Source organism: Phocoena sinus, chromosome 1 (genome assembly GCF_008692025.1).
Source record: "Phocoena sinus isolate mPhoSin1 chromosome 1, mPhoSin1.pri, whole genome shotgun sequence".
Classification (NCBI taxonomy): domain Eukaryota; kingdom Metazoa; phylum Chordata; class Mammalia; order Artiodactyla; family Phocoenidae; genus Phocoena; species Phocoena sinus.
Window position 1 is genome coordinate 7,710,180 of NC_045763.1, and position 23,310 is coordinate 7,733,489.

The 23,310-nt window shown below is 45.3% G+C and overlaps 1 protein-coding gene across 1 annotated transcript; it reads left to right on the forward strand.

Moving 5' to 3' along the window:
• RBP7 (retinol binding protein 7) lies at positions 1–23,063 on the forward strand. The gene is given in 6 exon segments (XM_032608744.1): positions 1–141; positions 4,548–4,716; positions 15,866–16,018; positions 16,021–16,043; positions 16,163–16,264; positions 22,823–23,063. Coding segments are annotated over 6 exon segments (639 nt in total). The 3' UTR covers positions 22,874–23,063.
• The last annotated feature ends 247 nt before the right edge of the window (positions 23,064–23,310 follow it).

Below are 23,310 nucleotides of genomic sequence, written 5' to 3' on the forward strand. Positions count from 1 at the left end.
ATGGCCCTTCCTCCCACTGAGGGGACTTCAGGTGCTGGGATTCTGATCCATTTCTGCCTCAAGCGTCTTACAAGTCTGAATGGTACAGCAGACAAGGTGTGTCCCAATCAAGTTCAACTGCCTGATAAGTTTTCCAAACCAGTGAGTATCATGCAACAATTACATTTTAAAAACATAGGGAAATTTTCAGACATAGTTTAGTGATAAAAGTATAACGAACCCCTGTGTATCCAGGTCTTATCCCTGGAACTGCACCGAGCTCCCTGACGGTGTTAGCCGTCCTGCGTTAGGGAGGGGAGGTATGATAGGGTGAAGTTTACTACTGTCCACACCATTCTTTGCTGGACCAGTATCAGACTCCATCAACTGTCCCTCATCATCCCCATCCATTACTGTCTAGGAGAAGCAGTGCTTGTACACAAGATTAGGACCTCATCTTGGCTCTAATTTTATGGTTTACTTTGCCAGTATCAAACAGAAGGAAAGAAAGGGCTCAAATTTGGCCAGATAACTTTCTCTTTCCTTTCGAGAGAGAACTTTGGTCTTAGTCTAGAAGAAAGATCTTGAAATTGCAGAGGAGAAAATGATTCCCCTCCCATGGGCAAGTCCAGGCTATGTCCACTTCAACTAAAATTCAACCCTTTCCCTAACAGATGGCCCTTGCTCAAGCTGGCCAAAAGCCATACCAACCAGCACAATTGCTAGAACTATTATTAGTTTATTTCTGTGACTTTCATTTTCAGGCCAACATTTAGAACAATCAGATTTTAAGGATAGGAAGGACATGTGATTTCTCCATGTCCTGTTCCTTTAGTCATCTGGAATTTAAACAGGTTTCATGCTCCAGAAATCTGGTCAGAGTTCTTAGTTCTGTGCCCTTTACGTGGCAAAGTATATCTAATCCCAGGACTTGATATCATCCTGTCATGTTCCACCAAAGGAATCAATGTTTCATACTTACAAGAATCAATAGCCTCATCTGAGCAGGGCAGTGCCACTATGGTTTCCTCAATGAAAATGGTATTTCTCCTTTGGAAGGTCATAGCCATTCATTCAACAAACATTTATTAAACACTTGCCAGGCACTGTACTAGGCACTGGGGATGCTATAGAGGTGAATAAGATGAACATGGTCTCTGCCCTTGACATCTTAATGAAAAAGGTAGTCAGTAAACAAAGCGAGAAAAGATAATTATGGATTATGATAATTATGAACGATATAAGCAGAGATGTGATACAGAGTAAATGTATATCAGAAGGCCGTTCTGAAAAAGGTGACTCAGATTTTTGAAGAGATCCAAATATTTCTCTGTTCCAACTTCTAAACTAACGGAAAAATAAGATAAGAAGAAACAATAAGTGGAGAACCAAAATAGCACCTTTTTTGCCACACCTCGAGGCTTGCGGTATCTTAGTTCCCCAACCAGGGATCAAACCAGGGGCCCCCGCAGTGAAAGTGCTGAGTCCCTAACCACTGGACCACCGGGAATTCCCAAAATAGCACCCTCATGACTGATAAGGTCCAGGTTAGAAGTTGTAGCTTCGTGTGAGGGTCAAAAGAGGGATTGCTAACCGTGACAGATGGTGTTTTCCAAGCTGGCTATTATGAGAACTCTCCCATCTCACGTGCTACCTTTTTCAGTGTGACATTAAGGGATGAGGTCCGTGTTCCCTCCCTTTGATCAGAGTGGGCCTTGGACTCTGGTGGAAGTGATGTTATATAACTTCTCAGACTAGGTCAAGATGGTAACAGCATCTTCCTGGTTCTCTTGGGATGCTCCTTCTTAGAGCCCAGCTATCCTGCTTGAGGGAGCCCAAGCAGCCCATGGAGAGGCCCACATGGAAAGGAACCTGGCCCCCAGCCCACAGGCCTGGCTGGGCTCCCAGCCAACAGATAGCCATGAGATGGTATCCATTTGGGAAGTGGCTTCTCTAGCCCTCCCAACTGGAGTCAAGTTACCCCAGCTAATGCCACATGGAGCTGAGATGAGCCATGCCTCTGTGAGCCCTCCCCAGATTGCAGATTTGTGAGCCAGTTAATGATTTGTATTATTTTAAGCCATGAGAGTTGGGAGTGGCAAGAATAAGTTATATACTAACTTCCCCAGGTCTAGGCAGTCTATCTGAGAGAAAGTTCAGGTCTGTGAAATAGACACACACTCAAGTCCGTGTCAAAAGGGAGAAGAAAATACTGAGAATCTGTGTTTACAATATTTGATAGACTCACTCTACCTAGTGGATAAAATTCTTCAATGGCTGTTGTCCGTAGGGCAAGCAACTCATTCCAGTTTCCTAGAACTTTTCCAGTTTTAGTAATGAAAGTTCCATGCCCTGGGACTCCTTCAGTCTTGGGGAAACCGTAATGAGTGGTCACCCTGGTTTCCCCCAACCAGGTAACTCATTCCACCTCCATGAGGAAGAAATAGGGTTGGGAAAAAAAAAAACAACAGGGTGTTTAGGGAAAATTCTTCTCCATGAAGAGCATGGTTAAAAATGACTATTCCCTAATAGTGACTTTTGAACTGGAAGCCAGAGGAGCTAACCATGCAAAAACCAGGAGGAAAAACCTCCCAGGAAGAGGGAACACTATACAAAGACTGTGAAGAAAGAAAGGGTTTGACCTCTGCACAGAATCACCACCACAACAGAACTGGTATGATTGAGTTGCTGAGTCGAGGGAGACAGAGCGTGATGATGTTGGAGAAGTATCCAGGAACCAAATCAGAAATGGCTTTAGGAACCATGGGAGGGAGTGCAATTTCCTCTTCCGAAAATGGGACAGCACTGAACACTGAACATTTTAAGCCTGAGGGTGATAAGATCTGAATTACATTTCTCAAAAGCTTGCCAGACTGCAGGATGGAGAATGGTTTGGTGGGGTCAGGAGTTGAAGCAGCAAGTCCAGGAAGAGGCAAGACAGGATGGTGGCTTGGGTTAGGTTGGAAGAACCAACAGGATTTGCTGATGGATTGGATATGGGTGAGCAGAGAAGGGAGAAATCCAGTGTCTAAATGGGCTTTGGGCTTAAGCAAGTGGGTGACTAGTGGTACAATTTATGGAGATGAGGAAAGCCAAGGAACAATTTTGTTTTATGCTTTCTGCCTTGTATATGTTACATTCGAATGCCTTTAAGTCATCCAAGGAGAGACATCGAGAGGCATCATTTTTTTTAAATAAATTTATTTATTATTTATTTATTTTTGGCTGTATTGGGTCTTCGTTGCTGTGTGGGCTTTCTCTAGTTGCAGAGAGCAGGGGCTACTCTTCGTTGTGGTATGCAGGCTTCTCATTGCGGAGCACAGGCTCTAGGCGTGTGGGCTTCGGTAGTTGTGGCTCGCAGGCTCTAGAGCACAGGCTCAGTAGTTATGGCGCACGGGCTTAGTTGCTCCACGGCATGTGGGATCTTCCCGGACCAGGGATCGAACCCGTGTCCCCTGCATTGGCAGGCAGATTCTTAACCACTGCGCCACCAGGGAAGTCCCGAGAGGCATCTTAAGCAGTGAGAGGTGACACATGAGCTCTGGAGTCAGGTTGCCTGAGATCGAATCCAGACTCTTCCACCAACTGTATGAACTTGGGCAAGTTACTTAACCTCTCTGTGTCTGAGGTTTTGTCTCTGTCAAATGGAGATACTAAAGTAACTATTGGAGAGGTAGGATTTTGTGATAAATGATACTACACATAGTAATCATTCAATAAATGTTGGCTATTAATATACTTGAGTCTGGAGCTCATGGGAGAGATCAAAAATGGACAGATAAGCTGTACACCTGAAACTAACACAACATTGTAAATCAACTATACTCCAATAACGTTTTTTAAAAAATAGAAATAAAAGAAAAGAAATGGACAGGTAAGTCTTGGAGCCAGCCTATAGAGAGGGTGTTTGTGGCTATTATAGGTTAGCCCACATTCCCAACACCTTACTCTTTGGCTTTTCTGTACTGACAAGGCTAAAGACTAGATACTAGATTCCCCAGGCTCCCTTGCAGTTAGAAGTAGCATAAGACACAGTTTGGGCCAATGAGGGTAAACAGAAATCTGATGAAGGGATAATGGCAGGTGGTGCTCTACCCCTTCTTTCCCGGAATGTGGATGTTCCGGCTGGAAACCCAGCAGCCAACTCATCACAGTGAGGTGACCGGCAGGAATCACAGAGCCAGGAGAATCACAGAGGTGCCACTTCCGTGACAATGGAGCTGCCGTATCATCACCCACAACTGCTTATCCCAGGGCTGCTTGATAGGTAAGGAAAATAACCCCCTATTTATTGAGACCACTGGAGTTGGATTTATTGGTATATTATTTGCAGCTGACACAGTAATCAATGCCATGCCTTTGAAGGAGATCCCTTGGTTAGTAACGTGTAGGCAGAGAAAACAGTGTGGCTGTGATCACGGTTTGGAGTTAAAGCAGAGAGGAGGAAGCCCACAGGAAAACTGAGCTACCTCCAAAAGGGAGGTAGCAGAAATCCAGGAGCGCGTGGCGAAGGAGGCTAAGAGTGGGGCGGGCTTCCCGGAGGCCTGTGCTCGGTGCTCCCCGCACAGCTCCTCCCGGCGGTCCCGCCCCGGTCCCGCCTCCCCGGCCACACATTTACCTCCCGAGTCCCCACCGCCCACCACCAGTGCCGCCCCCAGGCCCGCCATGCCCGCCGACCTCAGCGGCACCTGGAACCTGCTGAGCAGCGACAACTTGGGGGCTACATGCTGGCCCTAGGTAGGGCCGGGGGGGCCGTGCGGGGGCCTCGGGCTCCGGCCGCGCGTCCGGGTCAGGGCGGAGGACGCCGGGCTGTCCTGTGGGTCAGTCTCCCTGTCTCCCCTCACCTTCGTCCGTCCGTCCTTCCGTACCCCCGTCTGCCTGAGGATCCGCCGGTTACCCCGCTTCCCCACCCCCGTCCATCCTCCGTCTCGCTGTCCGTCCGTCTTACCGTCGGACTCCCACCTCCGTTCGTCTGCCAGTCCTCCAGTCGGTCTTGCCTGTCCCCCCATCCTAAGGTCTCTCCCATCCCCTTGCCCCCCCACCCGTCTGCCCATGTCCCGGTCCCTCCCGTCCTTCCTCCTGTCCCCCGTCCGCCCACCCGTTCCCCGTCCTTCTTTCTCCCCCGTCCGCGAGTCTCTCTGCCTGTCCTTCCGTGTGTCCGACGGTGCCCCGTGCGTCTCTACCCCGCGGCCGAGGCTCCTGTCCTATCGCGGACTTCCAAGCAGGAGGGGGGCAAGGGTGGCATGGGCCCACCTCGCTGGAGGCTCGGGGGCACGATGGGGGTCCACCCGGGTGAGGGGGCGCCCCGGCCCGACGCCCCTCCCGAGAGAACCTCGCTGCGCAGCCGCTTGAACGCGAGGCTCCGGCGGCGGCTCTGGGATTCCCCGAGCCCAGTGGCCGTCCGGGGAGGTCCGGCCGGCCGCATCAGCATCACCTGGAGCTGGTCCGGGACGCGGATTCCCGGGCCCCAGAGGACCTTCTCCAGCCGGTCTCCGGCCGCGCCCGCGCCCGCGCCCCCAGGTGACTCTGGTGCCCGGTGGAGTTCGGGAGCTACGTTTGAAATCTTCAATTTTCTGGCTTCTCCTTCCCTCGAGGGCTTGAGGAGGGTCAAGAAACCCAGACCCCTCAGAGGCCACTACCCCGTCTCCCGCTACCCCGGGGCCCAATTCCAGCCGGGAGGACTGTGGGTGGCCGTCTGGGGGGGGGTCGCTTCCACCGCCCCCTGCCCGGCTTGGGCTCCGGCGCTCTAGGCGCGGAGGGAAGGGACGCGGGGGCCTCCAGGGTGCGTAGGGAGCCGGCGGGGCCTCAAGAGTTTATTTCCTGCCGGGACTGTAGAACGCCTCCCTTCCGTGCGGATTCTTAGTTCGTCCTGCCCTTAGTTTAACTCTTCAGACTTGATAGTTCTGAGCACCTACTCTGTGCCAAGCACTTTCTCCTAAATGACACCCATCAGTGGCGCTATTGAAAGTTGGGCCAGAGTTGCTGGGAGTCTAGGGGCCTGGGGACTGCTCTGGCTCCGCCTCCTCATTATCTGACCTGGGCCTCAGTTTCCCCATCTGTAAACTGAGAGCAGGGGGATCCATTTTATTTCTTTTTTCTTTTAATTGTGCTAAAATAAATATAACATAAAATCGGCCATTTTAACCACTTTGAAACGTACGGTTCTGAGGCTCCTGTGTGTTTTTTAAGATCTCCCAGCCTATGGTAAGATTCTCCCCTCCCTTTCTCACACTAAGTAGGGAAGTCTGGAACTTCTCAAGCTAAATCTGATTCATACTGACACAAAACCTCATAGGCAAGGAAAAAGTATTTTTCCTCTACCCATCTTAGTTCATTGGCTGGCGCCCTGTTAATTAGACTAAAAAAGACAGAGTAGGGACTTCCCTGGTGGCCCAGTGGTTAAGAATCCACCTGCCAATGCAGGGGAGATGGGTGCGAGCCCTAGTCCAGGAAGATCCCACAAGCCGCGGAGCAGCTAAACCTGTGAGCCACAACTACTGAGCCTGAGCTCTAGAGCCCGCGAGCCACAACTACTGAAGCCCACGTTCCACAACAAGAGAAGCCACCACAGTGAGAAGCATGAGCACTGGAACGAAGACCCAATGCAGCCAAAATTAATTATTTAAAAAGAGTAACAAAAAAATAAAAAATAAAAAAAAAAAGAGTAACAAGACACGAACAAAGAGAAGTTTGTTAGCACATGCATGGTGAATACACACAGGAACATTCAGTGATGAGCATCTCAGAGTGGTTAGAACTTGGTTATGTGGCATCTCAGCAAAGAGTGACAAGACAAAGAAAAGGGCTTTGACTTTCTAGGGGTGGCAAATTGTGGGAAGATAAATACATGGAGGAACTAATGGAAAATGAGAGCTAGTTAGTAAAGTCTATTATGTAAAATCTGATGCCATCTCTAGGCTGATAGGAATCTAGTGTTGTCTCCCTAACTTCTGTCCGACCTGGTACAGAGAGAGGGGGGACACATTTACACAATTATGTCCTGCTTCTGGGGGAAGGGCAGAGAGTTTTTCTTCTATCTTCTTCCCAATCTTCTTCATTTCAAAACAGTCAGTATGACAAAGTGGCACATTTGAGGGTGGCGTATTCTACCTTCACCTGAGTCTCATTTCCTCTCTTTCCCATTCATAAGAAAGAATTAATGATGACTTTTCCCAAAGGCAGTAAATCCTGATAATGTACTTATCTCCTCACCCCCAAATTAGTGGCGACATGTGACCATAAGTGCTTTCTCCCCTGGTTTCTCTGGCTAGCATCTGGCTTTTTTTTTTTTTTTTTTTTTTTTGTGGTATGCGGGCCTCTCACTGTTGTAGCCTCTCTCATTGCGGAGCACAGGCTCCGGACGCGCAGGCTCAGCGGCCATGGCTCACGGGCCCAGCCGCTCCGTGGCATGTGGAATCTTCCCGGACCGGGGCCCGAACCCATGTCCCCTGCAGCGGCAGGCGGACTCCCACCCACTGCACCACCAAGGAAGCCCTAGCATCTGGCTTTTTTACGGAGGATAACGTGCTAAAGATCAGGGGATGGCTTTGAATTTTGCCTTGCTATGCTCTTTCTCTTTAACCATTTCCATGGCTGGCGTTTATTTATTGGCTGCATTGGGTCAGTTGCGGCATGCGGGATCTTTCGTTGTGTGCGGGCTCTTTGTTGCAGCACACAGGCTTCTCTCTAGTTGTGGCGCACAGGCTCCAGAGGGCCTGGGCTTTGTAGTTTGCAGCAGGGAGGCTCTCACGCTGAGGTGTACCAACTCAGTAGTTGCAGCCTGTGGCTTAGTTGCCCCGTGGCATGTGGGATCTTAGTTCACCGACCAGGATTGACCCACGTCCCCAGCATTGGAAGGTGGATTCTTTACCACTGGACCACCAGGGAAGGCCCTCCATGGCTTTTAGAGCAAATTTCTTAGAGAAGAAAACAGGGAATGGAGTCAGGGTCAGCATTTCAAGTGTGCGAAGACATCTTTGTTAAGCCTGTCTCGTATCGCAAAGGAGCCTTCTGAGTGTTGTAATTAGTGTTTTTCTAATGTGTATTCATGGAATCCTTAACCTGTCCCCAATACTGTCTTGCTTTTCTTTACGCTCTGCTATGACCCCTTGTTGGATACTTTCTTTTTCGTGATTTCAGTAGAAACTTATCAATTATCTGCCACTGTATTAGATCCTAGAGGCCAACAGAGGCTATTTATTTACATTAGCTATATTCATTTATCATCAACCCATTTCACAAGGATTAAGCCATAGAGTATTGAGTCAATATCCTGCCTCACTACTCCTTTTTTTACATTTGGTCCATGTTCCAGAAAGATACTACTAGATCCAGACAACACATGAACTGTTATTTGCAGTCTGTTCCCAAAAGAAATATAAGTGTGCTAAGGATGCTGGAGTAGAGGCTAGTAGTATAACAGACTACCAAACTGGAAACCCAGATAACTAGCCGGTGATTGTTGGTAATAGAATCAAAAGTCATATAACCTCTGAGTTCATTTAGATTCCCCATCTGTTAGAGGTGGTTGGATCAGATTTGATATTCTAAAGTGTCTAAAATACAAACCAAGGATCTCTTAGTGTTACCTGAAATCTGGGTTCACCTCTTGGTGGGTGTCCAGCCAAAAGACACAACCAAGCCAAAGATCAGGAGAAGAAAGGACTTATTATTTCTTGCAGCAAGTAAGGACAACACTGTGGATCTTTCCCAAAGCAGTGTCTCCCTGAATAGCAAAATTGGTGACCTTTTAAGCTAAGGGTATATATGCATATTCATGAAGGGGTTTGAGCAGAGGAGAATTCAGCATAGAATTGGGCAGAGTCCAAGCTTTAGTTGATTCAACTCCAGGAGGGTCAACACCATCATATCCTCCACCTGGGTGGGGGCCTTAGTTCCTGTGGAAGTAAGACTGTATCAGATTGTTCTGTATATTCCTTGAGGAGGAATTGTTACCAAACTCAGGTTCAGCTTCTGCTCAAAAGCCAATACTAAAGAGGCAAGTGTTGGTAGAAACGGAAGTCGCTTTAATCAGAAAAGCTGGCAATCTGGGGAGAAGTTGGACTCATGTCCCAAAAACCAACTCCAAAGATTATGCTGAGCCATGAAAGTTTTTAAAGGGAAAAAGGGGGGGAAAATTTCAGTTAATTATTAAGGTAGGAGGTCAGATTCTTCGTCATTTTTTCCATTGCTTGCAAACCTGCTGACTTCTCCTGATCTCCCTTTGGATGCTATTTTGCCTGTGTGGTTCTGCCTGTAAAATTTGCTCAGGGAGTTGCTGGGGGTAGAAAACTGGTCATTCTTAATTCTTTATTCCTACTTCTTTTAATCTACGGAAAGAATCAACAGGTTAGGCAAGGCATTGTGGACACTTAGTAGAGCATAAGTCAGGAGTTAGGTTAAATGTTACCTAGTGATGTCATTGTCATAATTAAGGTTTAAGGGGAACAGAAATAGGCAAGCAGGAAAGGGGCAAAATAGCTGCTTACAGAAGTAGGACTCTGTTTTATTGCTGAACTATTTTTTCTTGACGGCTTTTCCTTTGTTCCTGCATTACTAAGACCTGCTCAAGGGCACTCATTATGGCCAGGCTTAGATCACAAAATGGTTAGGCCATGGGACTTCCCTGACGGTCCAGCGATTAAGACTCTGTGCTTCCAATGCAGGGGGCGTGGGTTCAATCCCTGGGGAACTAAGACCCCACATACCGCACGGCATGGCCAAAAACTAAACTAAAATAAAAATAAAAGGCAACACCAAAAAAATAAAAATGGCAAGGCCAAAAATGGTTTCTCTTATGTCAAGAAAGCCATGCCTGGTTCTCTTTCTCTGGGGGACCCCCTAACCTATCTGCTTACATTAGCATTTTATACAATAGCTGAAATCAGCCTAAAACCTATTGCCAGTTGCCAAAAGCCTGGGAAGAAAATGATTTGGCACACATGGCTATTTGTGTGGCAAACTCTCTTCTGCCTTCCACGTGTAAAAACATAGACTCCAGGGTCAATTGCATTTCTCCTGGGCAAACTAGGGGCCCAGATCCAGATGATTGTAGGGTCTTGTTACTGAAGGACCAGCAGAACTCCTTAGAATGCAGACACTTGTGCCTCATCCCAGATCCTGGATCTATGGAATCAGAATCTGCGTTCAACCAGATTCTTAGGTGATTCTGAAACTGAGTAGAATCCTGTGGGGCCCTCAGGGGTACAAATCCTTTCTGTGTCCCTCCTTTCTTATTTGTAGGAAGTAGGCTTCATTCAGTTTCCTTGACCTTCCCTGAGTTCCAAAGATAAGATTCAAGTTGCTTATCAGGGAAATTAGGGAGTGCAGAAACAAAGGAGGAGCAGTCAAGAAACAATAGTGCAGCCTTGGGGCAGGGTCCTTGTTCCTCCTCGAGGAATATACATAACAATCTGATAAAGAACATTCAGTGGTGAGCATCTCAGAGTTCTTATGCTTGAGTTCTTATGCCGGAGCTAAGGTCTCCACCCAGGTGATGATGGTAACTTCAGACTGAGCACAAGATTCCTAGAACACCACCCTGAAAGTCTGCACACAGTGGAAGAGAGCAAAAGGACTCTGACCCCCTCCCCAAATGATTCTCCCTTTAAAAATGTTTATGGTTGTTTTTTCTTTTATAAATGTATCTATTTATTTATTTTTTGGCTGCACTTGGTCTTCGTTGCTGCACACGGGGCTTTCTCTAGTTGCGGCGAGCAGGGGCTACTCTTCCTTGTGGTGCGCAGTCTTCTCATTGCGGTGGCTTCTATTGTGGAGCACGGGCTCCAGGCACGCGGCTTCAGGTGGTTGTGGCATTCGGGCTCAGTAGTTGTGGGCTCACGAACTCTAGAGTGCAAGCTCACTCTAGATGTGAGTAGTTGTGGCTCACGGGCTTAGTTTGCTCTGCGGCATGCGGGAATCTATCCGGACCAGGCTCGAACCCGCGTCCCCTGCATTGGCAGGCAGATTTCTTAACCACTGCATCACCAGGGAAGTCCCCCAGCATCGATTTTGACGGGGAAAATTACTCCTTTCTGACTAGGGCTGATCCTGCAACTCCCCAACATGGCTCTGATACTGCACTTTCCTAGCTTCTGCCAAATCGCAGGGAGAAGAAAGGCAATTTGTCCTTTGGAAATTGAAGAAAGTTTGCTTGTGGTTCTAAAGACTGGAGGAGCTAGCTCTGGATTTGGGAGTTCTTGGTGGACCCCACAATAGCAAAAGAAGACCCAAGGTGTGAAGCTCTAGGGCAGGAAAGAATGCTGTGCTAATGCCTGCAAGGGGCTTGACCATCTTGTCTGGACTCCCCTTTAATCTCATGAACATGAGAAGGCAGGGATGTTACCAGCTTGTCCAAGGTTACCACATAAACTGGATTTAAAGCCAGTATCTCTTGGCTCCAAGACCCACATTGCCTCAAGGTTAGAAGTGGCTTTGGGATGAAGGGTTAATGTGAACAGATGAAGTTTAGAAAAGTGCAATGTTTGTGTTGGCCTCTTTGAGATCCTGCCCTAAAATGTGTATGCTCACACACATCCTTGTAATAGGAGGTGCATCCTTTAGATCGTTTCCTCCTTCTGCTGGAATGTCTTGTTTCCTACTTAAAAATCTAATGGTGTGTGAAAAGCATGGATGAGCACTAAAGCCATTTGGCACTGAGGTCATGGTAAGTGTAGACCTGGCAGAAAATGACCAGAACTTAAGCTAATTTAAATTTTGATCTTTAAAAAGGCCAACCTTGCAACTGCAAATCTGTTGTGACAATCTTACAATGTGGTAGTGAAACCGAGTGCGGCCTGTGCTACAGGAGGCCTCTTTTGTCCACCATTTCTTATTCTTTTTTTGAAAATATTTATTTGGCTGTGTCACGTCTTAGTTGCAGCATGCAGGATCTTTTGTTTGTGGCACAAGGCTTTTCTAGTGGCGGTGTGCGGGCTCCTCTCTAGTTGTGGTGTGGGGGACTTAGATGCCCCACAGCATGTGGGATCTTATTTCCCCAACCAGGAATCAAACCGGAGTACCCTGCATTGGAAGGCAGGTTCTTAACCACTGGACCACCAGGGAAGTCCCTGTCCACTGGTTTTTTAAATTTATTTATTTATTTATGGCTGTGTTGGGTCTTCGTTTGCTGCGCACGGGCTTTCTCTAGTTGCAGTGAGCGGGGGCTACTCTCGTTGAGGTATGCGGGCTTCTCATTGCAGTGGCTTCTCTTGTGGAGCATGAGCTCTTGGCAGGTGGGCTTCAGTAGTTGCAGCACGCAGGCTCGTAGTCGTGGCGGCACGGGGCTTAGCTGCTCCGCTGCGTGTGGGATCTTCCCGGACCAGGGCTCGAAACCTCGAAACCGTGTCCCCTGCGTTGGCAGGTGGATTCCACTGCGCCACCAGGGAGGTCCCTGTCTACCATTTCTTACAGGCAAGACTCCAGCCTCCATGACCTTCCCTGAGGTTTCCAAGGGCGGATTTCAAACAGTTGCTAATCAAGAAGTTGCGGCCAAGAAACCACCTGAGGCAAGATTAAAGGGACCAGGGAAGCTCATTAAGTCGAGGAGATGACCACATGAGATGAGGTTAAGGAAGTGCAAGCCCTGCTCACACCCTAATCTTGTCAGAGACTTCCCCGCCTTTGAACCACTGTGATAAAACCTTTCATCAAATCCTCTGGGGTTGGGACACACAGTTTTTTCGAGGCCAAAGCCCGCTGTGTGCCCCTTTGCCTGGCAAAGCAATAAAGCTCTCCTTTTCTACTTCACCCAAAACTCTGTCTCCTGGATTGGATTAGGCGCCAGTGCACAGAGAGGCCGAGCTTTCAGTAACAGTAGTACTAATTGTAAATTTACTAGCAACAAATCATCTCACTGATGGTAAAAGCATAACTGATGTAAAGTAATTATCTAAAGTTTGGACTCTTGTTTGTTTGCTTTTGTTTGTTTGTTTTAAATTTATCTTTGGCTGTGTTGGGTCTTCGTTGCTGCATGCGGGCTTTCTCTAGTTGCGGTGAGTGGGGGCTACTCTTCGTTGAGGTGCGCGGGCTTTTCATTGCAATGGCTTCTCTTGTGGAGCATGAGCTCCAGGCAGGTGGGCTTCAGTAGTTGTGGCATGCGGCTCATTAGTTGTGGCTTGCGGGCTCTAGAGCACGGGCTCAGTAGTTGTGGCGCACGGGTTTAGTTGCTCTGCGGCATGTGGGATCTTCCTGGACCAGGGCTCGAACCCATGTCCCCTGAATTGGCCAGGCGGATTCTTAACCACTGTGCCACCAGGGAAGCCGTGTTGTTTGTTTTTGTTCCACATACAGAATAGGGTTTAAGGAAAGTCAGTGATGGACTATTTTAAATTTGGCTTGGTCATTTTAATAATCAGATAAATATTTTAAGGGTTTAGCCTCAATGTTAAACATTGCTGAAAACAAGTAAAGACTGGATCATTTGCATTTCATGCTAAAAACTTGAGTTCTATGTTAAAAAAAACTTAAAAAAAATTTTATTGAAGTATAGTTGATTTACAATGTTGTGTTGATTTCTGCTGTAAAACAGTGATTGAGTTATACGTATGTATTTTTCATATTCTTTTCCATTATGGTTTATCATAGGTTATTGAATATAGTTCCCTGTGCTATACAGTAGGACCTTGTTGATCCATCCTATATATAATAGTTTGCATCTGCTAATCCCAAACTCCCAATCCTTCCCTCCCCCACTCCACCCCTCTTGCCAGCCACAAGAGGGGTGTGAGTCTATGTCTGTGAGTCTGTTTCTGTTTCGTAGATATTTATATTTTAGATTCCACATATAAGTGATATTATATGGTATTTGTCTTTCTCTTTCTGACTTACTTCACTTAGTATGATAATCTCTAGGTCCATCCGTGTTGCTGCAAATGGCATTATTTCATTCTAAAACATTTATACTATCATTGAGCTTAGAAATGGGTGGGACTGGGAATTCCTTGGCAGTTCACTGGTTAGGACTCCACGCAGTCACTGCCCAGGTTCAATCCCTGTTCACGGAACCAGGATCCCGCAAGCCACGTGGTGAGGCCAAAGGAAGAGAAAAAATTTTTAAGAAGACAAAAGAATGGGTGGGGGCTAATGAGATGCTGAAGGACCCCTACTCAGGGCTTGGCCACGTTTTCTAGGCTGGAAATGGAAGTATGAGGCACCCGGCCCCGAGAAGCACAGCTAACCCCAAGTGGCAGTCGTGTCAGGAAAAACCGAATCTGTTAGGCAAACAAATTAAAACAGGGGGTCAACTCTGGGACCAAGCTACCTGCAATGAAGGTACGTAAATCTCTGCAATGAAGATTCCTAAAACTTTATTCTACGTAATAGGACAGTCCCTAAATAGGAGAACCATGCCCTGTGACTCATAGAATTGTCCCAGGGTGACAAGCCAGCATACAGCTGTGGCTGCCTGATCATGTCAGATCGTGTCACCTGCTCTAAACGTTCCAGTGGCTCCCAGGCTGGCTCCATCTTGCTCTGGGTTGAAGCCCTATTGTCCTTACTGTCCCCATACGCATCTCATCTCTAGGTCCCCTCCTCCTCCTCAATCTCCCTCATTCTGCTCCAGCCACCCCAGGCTCCTGGGTGTTCCTGAGACCATCTGGCACGCCCTTCCTGGGATCCTTGTGACCTCTGTCTTACACTTCTTTCCCCCCAAATCTGCACAGCTTACAGCTCACTTCATCATCTCCTCAGCTCTGGCTGAAATGGCACTTGGCTTCCCTATTTAAAATAGCAACCCTGTGTCCTCAAGTCCATTCTCTACATCTGCGTCTTTATTGCTGTCCTGCCCCTAGCTGGGACGAAGTGAGAGAGTGGCACTGACATACATATACTACCAAATGTAAAGTAGATAGCTAGTGGGAGCAGCCTTATAGCACTTTGTGACTACCTAGAGGGGTGGGATAGGGAGGTGGGAGGGAGACACAAGAGGGAGGAGATTTGGGGATATATGTATATGTATAGCTGATTCACTTTGTTATAAAAGCAGAAACTAACACACCATTGTAAAACAATTATACTCCAATAAAGATGTTAAAAATAAATAAATAAAATAGGCAACCCTTACCTCTAGTACATAATGGGTTGATAGCCACTTAATGGGAGCTGTCTATACCAAAATGCCGATCGTCTCAGTGTTCCATGTTTTGGTGTGTGACTCTTTTAAAGCTTATTAAAGATTTCTCAATGTATAGTAGTATTTGCATGATTACAATGTTTTGTGAGGTGCTTTATTTCCTCTTTTTTCATTTTCATTTTTTTCATTTTTTTTTAATTATTAAGTTTTTGTTTGGCTGCACCACACAGCTTGCAGGATCTTAATTCCCGACCAGGGATCGAACCCAGGTTCTTGGCAGTAAAAACGCCGAGTCCTAACCACTGGACTGCCAGGGAATTCCCTGTTTGTTTTTCTTTTTTGTTAGAGGTGCTTTGTTTTGTTTTGTTTTTTTCCCCTGTGTTCAGAAACTGTTCAAATGCTGTCTTAATTGGAAGTGTAAATGTATAAAGCAAGAAAAAGGCATCTGTGACTGAGGCTGGATTGGGGCCTGAGCCCAGTCCCCTTGGCTTCCTCGTCCTCTTGTCAACCTCTGAGGGGATTCCCAGAACTGTCTCTGCCATGCCCAGCTTCAGATCCATCACCTAACGCACAGCCAGCCAAATGAACTTTCCCTGAAAGCTGTTCAAGATTTTTAATCAGCCTCTGGAAGGAGATTGCCAGGATAGCTGACCCTGTAGATCCAATTTTGTCAGGAAACGACGCTGAAGTTGTAAAAGGCAAGACTAGCCATCAAATGCAATGATTTTGAGGACAGCTGCCAAATTCTTAGCCTTTGCATCTCAAGGAAATGTTGAAATGTCTTCTTTTCTTTCTAAAAAATTATTTTTAAAGATATTGACTTTGCCACGCGTAAGATAGCCAGGCTGCTGAAACCACAGAAAGTGATTGAGCAGAATGGGGATTCTTTTACCATCCACACGAACAGCAAGCTTCAGAACTACCTTGTGAAATTTAAAGTTGGAAGAGAATTTGATGAGGATAACAAAGCCTGGATAACAGAAAATGCAAGGTAAAAATTAAAGTAATGACATAGGCTTTTAGTTTTGCAAGGTTACCTTGGCACCCTCCCTAGTCATACCTGAGGATGTTGCTAGAGCAAACAGTATTTTCCTCCCATGCCTTATGCAGAGCTTGGTCATCTGGGACAATGACAGACTCACCTGTGTGCAGAAGGGGCAAAAGAAGAACAGAGGCTGGACCCATTGGATTGAAGGGAACCAACTCCACCTGGTACTTGCCCTGTTTTGTTCTTTTTTTAATTTATTGAAATATAGTTGATTTACAATGTGTTAATTTCTGCTGTACAGCAGTGACTCAGTTTTATATATATATATATATATATATATATATATTTTTTTTTTTGCGTTACTCGGGCCTCTCACTGTTGTGGCCCCTCCCGTTGTGGAGCACAGGCTCTGGACGCTCAGGCTCAGTGGCCATGGCTCATGGGCCCAGCCGCTCCGCAGCATGTGGGATCTTCCCGGACCGGGGCACGAACCCGTGTCCCCTGCATCAGCAGGCGGACTCTCAACGACTGCGCCACCAGGGAAGCCCTATATTCTTTTTTATATTCTTTTCTATTATGGTTTATCCCAGGACATTGAGTATAGTTCCCTGTGCCATACAGTAGGACCTTGTGGTCCATCCATTCTGTATGTAATAGTTTGCATCTACTAACCCCAAACTCCCAGTCCATCCCTTCCCTCCTCCACCCTTGGCAACCACAAGTCTGGTCTCTATGTCTGTGAGTCTGTCTGTGCTTCATAAATAGGTTCATTTGTGTCAATTTTAGATTCCACATATGAGTGATGTCATATGATATTTGTTTTTCTCTGTCTGACTTACTTCACGTAGTATGATAATCTCTAGTTGCATCCATGTTACTGCAAATGGCATTATTTTGTTCTTTTTTATGGCTGAGTAGTATTCCATTGTGTGTGTGTGTGTGTGTGTGTGTGTATCATATCTTCTTTATCCATTCATCTGTCAATGGACATTTAGATTGTTTCCATGTCTTGGCTATTGTGAATAGTGCTGCTATGAACATAGGGGTGCACGTATCTTTTTGAATTATAGTTTTGTCTGGGTATATGCTCAGGAGTGGGATTGTTGGATCATATGGTAATTCTTTGGGGTTTTTTTTTGTATTTATTAATTTATTATTATTTTTTATACAGCAGGTTCTTATTATCTATTTTATACATATTAGTGTGTATACATGTCAATCCCAATCTCCCAATTCATTTCACCCCACCCCCACCCCTGCTTTCCCCTCTTGGTTTCCATACATTTGTTCTCTACATCTGTGTCTCTATTTCTGCCTTGCAAACCAGTTCAACTGTATGATTTTTCTAGATTCCACAGATATGCGTTAATATATATTTGTTTTTCTCTTTCTCACTTGCTTCACAGTCTCTAGGCCCATCCACGTCTCTACAAATGACCCAATATCGTTCCTTTTCATGGCTGAGTAATATTCCATTGTGTATATGTACCACACCTTCTTTATCCATTCATCCGTCGATGGGCATTTAGGTTGCTTCCATGACCTGGCTATTGTAAACAGTGCTGCAGTGAACATTGGGGTGCATGTGTCTTTTTGAAGTATGGTTTTCTCTGGGTATATGCCCAGTAGTCGGATTGCTGAGTCATATGGCAATTCTATTTTTACTTTTTTTAAGGAACCTGCATACTGTTCTCCATAGTGGATGCACCAATTGACATTCCCACCAACAGTGTAGAGGGTTCCCTTTTCTCCACATCCTCTCCAGCATATGTTATTTTTAGACTTTTTAATGCTAGTCATTCTGACTGGTGTGAGCTGGTACCTCATTGTAGTTTTGATTTGCATTTCTCTAATAATTAGCGATGTTGAGCATCTTTTCATGTGCCTGTTGGCCATTTGTATGTCTTCTTTGGAGAAATGTATATTTAGGTCTTCTGCCCATTATTTTGATTGGGTTGTTTGTATTTTCTTTTTTTTTTTTTTTTTTTTTTGTGGTACGTGGGCCTCTCACTGTTGTGGCCTCTCCCGCTGCGGAGCACAGGCTCCGGACACGCAGGCTCAGCGGCCATGGCTCACGGGCCCAGCTGCTCCACGGCATGTGGGATCTTCCCGGACCGGGGCATGAACCCATGTCCCCTGCATTGGCAGGCGGTCTCTCCACCAACTGCGCCACCAGGGAAGCCCTGTTTGTATTTTCTTGTTGAGTGTTCTTATTTTTGATGAGATTATTAAAGAAAATGCTAAACAGGAAACCATGACCAGCAATCCTATCATCCCAACTCACTGTTTTCAGTTTGGTATCTTAACATCCAGTCTGTGTAGAATATTCTTCCTTTCATTCAATAGAAAAACATATTCCAGGTTTCTAAATAATTTCCCTATTGAATCATCATGTAAAATTGAATACATATAATAACGTAGCAAACTGGCTGCACAATATTCCATCAGGTTCATGAACTCTCATATTATTAAAACATTTTCTTAATTTCAATGTCCAGGAATATTTCAGGGTGTTTTCAGCTATTTCTTTTTTTTTTTTTTTTTTTTTTTGCGGTATGTGAGTCTCTCATTGTTGTGGCCTCTCCCGTTGCGGAGCACAGGCTCCGGACGTGCAGGCTCAGCGGCCATGGTGCACGGGCCCAGCCGCTCCACGGCATGTGGGATCTTCCCAGACCGGGGCATGAACCCGCGTCCCCTGCATCGGTAGGCGACCTCTCAACCACTGCGCCACCAGGGAAGCCCTCAGCTATTTCTTAAATTCACATAAACAGAATTTTTTGCGTGCATGGATTTATTCCCTTGGGAAGAATTCACAGAGAGGATCAGTGTTGTCAGAGACATCATTGCCTCCTGCTACTTTGTTGCCTTACTCGCTTCCAAAAGGGTATATCAATTTCTTATGCCACCAGCACTTAAAAACCATACAAATTATAGCTCAACCTAATCAATAATTACTCAATATAATCTAGAGGGTATAAAATTGTACATAAAGGCTTAATTATGGCTTTTAAAATGAGAATTTCTTCCTGCCATACAGGTATGTTACAATGGCTTACATTTTTTTTAAATTAATTAATTTATTTATTTGTGGCTGCATTGGGTCTTCGTTGCTGCGCACGGGCTTTCTCTAGTTGCAGTGAGCAACTACTCTTTGTTGTGGTGCGCAGGCTTCTTGTTGCGGTGGCTTTTCTTGTTGTGGAGCACGGGTTCTAGGCGCACGGGCTTCAGTAGCTGTGGCATCTGGGCTCAGCAGTTGTGGCTCGCGGGCTGTAGAGCGCAGGCTCAGTAGTTGTGGCGAACGGGCTTAGTTGCTCTGCGGCATGTGGGATCTTCCCAGACCAGGGCTCGAACCCATGTCCCCTGCATTGGCAGGTGGTTTCTTAACCACTGCACCACCAGGGAAGTCCTGGCTTACAGTTTTTGAGTGATGATTTTGCGTGTGATTATTTAGCTAAATCCTTCGAGTGCATTTTCTCACTTAGTCTTCAAGACAGTCCTGTGAAAGGGACACTATTTTTCCCATTTACAAATGAAGAGACTGAGATTTAGAAATTCCCCAAGGTTGCAGAGTAGAGATTCAAATCTAAGTCTGACAAGAATGTGTGCTTCCAGCTCTGTTTTTTTAAGTCTCAACATACATGTGAAATCTAGGTGAGATCCATGAAAACAAAATGAGAGCACTCATCTTAAAGTTGGATATGGGTGGTATTTGAGAGTCTGGGGAGTCTTTGATTACAAAGACATTGAAGATATTTTGATTCTTAGATTGACAAATCTCACACTCTTCTGGCAATAAAAACAAAGTTAAGAAACTCGCCATCACAAAAATGTAACATGAAACTACAAAGAAAACACAAATTTGTTTGAGGATTCAGATTAGTTGGCTGTAAGAAGTAATGTTCAAATTGCATGCATCCTTCTTTGGCATAGCCAAGAACTCTGTCGAAGCAGAGGATAGAAGGACCCTTGCTCTAAGGATACTCTTGGGATGATTCTTACAAGCTGTGATACAATAAAAATAAATATTTAAACAATCCTATTCACCACTGCAACAAAAAGAATAAAATACCTAGGAATAAACCTACCTAAGGAGGTAAAAGACCTGTACTCAGAAAACTATAAGACACTGATGAAAGAATTCAAAGATGACACAAACAGATGGAGAGATATACCATGTTCTTGGAATGGAAGAGTCAATATTGTGCAAATGACTATACTACCCAAAGCAATCTACAGATTCAATGCAATCCCTATCAAACTACCAATGGCATTTTTTACAGAGCTAGAACAAAAATCTTAAAATTTGTATGGAGACACAAAAGACCCCAAATAGCCAAAGCGGTCCTGAGGGGAAAAAACGGAGCTGGAGGAATCAGACTCCCTGACTTCAGACTATACTACAAAGCTACAGTAATCAAGACAATATGGTACTGGCACAAAAACAGAAATATAGATATATGGAACAGGATAGAAAGCCCAGAGATAAACCCACACACCTATGGTCAATTAATCTATGAAAAAATAGGCAAAGATATACAATGGAGAAAAGACTGTCTCTTCAATAAGTGGTGTTGGGAAAACTGGACAGCTACATGTAAAAGAATGAAATTAGAACACTCCCTAACACCATACACAAAAATGAACTCAAATAGATTAGAGACCTAAATGTAAGACCAGACACTATAAAACTCTTAGTGGAAGACATAGGAAGAACACTCTTTGACATAAATCACAGCAAGATCTTTTTTGATACACCTCCTAGAATAATGGAAATAAAAACAAAAATAAATGAATGGGACCTAATGAAACTTCAAAGCTTTTGCAAAGCAAAGGAAACTACAAAACAAGACAAAAAGTACAACCCTCAGAATGGGAGAAAATATTTGCAAATGAATCAACGGACAAAGGATTAATCTCCAAAATATATAAACAGCTCATGCAGCTCAGTATTAAACAAACAAACAACCCAATCAGAAAATTGGCAGAAGACCTAAATAGACATTTATCCAAAGAAGACCTACAGGTGGCCAAGAAGCACATGAAAAGCTGCTCAACGTCACTAATTATTAGAGAAATGCAAATCCAAACTACAATGAGGTATCACCTCACACCAGTTAGAATGGGCATCATCAGAAAATCTACAAACAACAAATGCTGGAGAGGGTGTGGAGAAAAGGGAACCCTCTGGCACTGTTGGTGGGAAACTATAATTCAAAAAGACACATGTACCCCAACGTTCATTGCAACACTATTTACAATAGCCAGGTCATGGAAGCCCATTGACAGATGAATGGATAAAGAAGGTGTGGTACATATATACAGTGGACTATTACTCAGCCATAAAAAGGAACAAAATTGGGTCATTTGTAGAGACATGGATGGATCTAGAGACTGTCATACAGCGTGAAGTAAGGCAGAAAGAGAAAGACAAATATCATACATTAAATCATATATGTGGAACCTAGAAAAATGGTACAGATGAACTGGTTTGCAGGGCAGAAATTGAGGCACAGATGTAGAGAACAAACGTATGGACACCAAAGGGGGAAAGTGGCAGGGGTGGGGGTGATGAATTGGGAGATTGGGATTGACATGTATACACTAATATGTGTAAAATGGATAACTAATAAAAACCTGATGTATAAAAAAATAAATAAGATAAAATTCAAAAATTCAAAAAAAATAGAGTATACATACATACAAACATACATACATAAATAAATATTTGGTCTTTGTACCTGGTTCCTAAAACCCCTGGAATCTCAGAGTTATGAGAGTGTCTTCTGTGTGCTAATGAGCTGACTGGTGGCTGGGGACCCTAGATAGCTTCAGGGTGGGGGCTGGTCCCAAGAAAGATCAAGGCCAGATTAGAAAGCTGGAACTCTCAGCACAGCCCCTGAGCTTGGGTGAGGGAAGAGGATCTGGAGATTAAGTTAATGACCAATGACCAGTGATTTAAGCTATCATACCTGTGTAATGAAACCTCCATAAAACCCCTACATAAGGGGGTTCAGAGAGCTTCCTGGTTGGTAAAGACATAGAAGTGCTGGAAGGGTAGCCCTCCTGGAGCTCTGCCCGCCCTGCCAAACGCCTCACCCCCACCCCGCCCCCCGCGATACCTTGTCCTATGCATCTCTTCCGTTTGGCTCTTCCTGAGTTGCATCCTTTACAATAAACCTGTAAGTACAAGTAAAGAGTGTTTCTGTGAGCCATTCTAGCAAAGTATTGAACCTGAGGGGAGGGGGTTGTGGGAATCCCCAATTAACAGTTTTTTGGTCGGAAGTATATGTAGCCTGGGACTTGTGACTGATGTCTGAAATAAGGGCAATCTCATGAGACTAAGCTCTTGACCTGTGGGGTCTGCACTAGCTCTGGTCCTCAGTGTCAGAACTGAATTAAATTCTTGGCCATTCCAGCAGTGGATAAGACTCCACACTCCCAATGCAGTGGGCCTGGGTTCGATCCCTGGTCAGGGAACTAGATCCCACATGCATACCACAACTAAGGAGCCCACATGCTGCAACTAAGGAGCCTGCCTGCCGCCACTAAGACCTGGTGCAACTAAATAAATAAATATTTTTTTAAAAAGAGAAAGAAAGATACAAGTAAAAGTGAAACTTTAAAAAAAGAAAAATTCTTGACCATCCAGTTTGGCGTCAGAGGGTTGGAGACATGGGATTGGAAAAGACACCACGTAACTGGTATCAGAAGTGTTGTGACTAATAGTAATAGACCACATGCCAACTCATCTTCTTTCGTCTTCCCTTCCTCCCTGCCCCTAGGAAATGTTCTGTGAAGGCCAGGTGTGCAAACAGACGTTCCAGAGAGCTTGATCTGTATCCAGCCGCAGAGTCCACATGTGGCAGTGGCTTAATGCTGAATTATATTCCAGAATAAACAGGTGTTGATCTGTCCTGGTTTGGTGGATGGGGCCTTGTGGTCAGAAAGGTGTCACACATCCTGTACCAGAAGCCATTTGGATTGTGAGAAAACTTCTCAGCTTCAATAAACCTGTCCACTGATTATGATGTTTTCCTTCTAAATTTAGCATATCTCCTTATTTTCAGAAATATTTGGAAGCCTTCTGGGCACACCACTGACACACCAATGAACAAGTTTTAATTCCCGTCTTCTAGGTCTACTGAGGAAAATGGAGGAAACAAACAGTCTGAACAGTGGTGAGAAGTATAGGCAGCTGTGAGAGCTCAGGAGGGGCAAACCTGACATCTGGGGATGGGCTAGTGGTGGCAGGGGTCTGGGGTATTTCTGG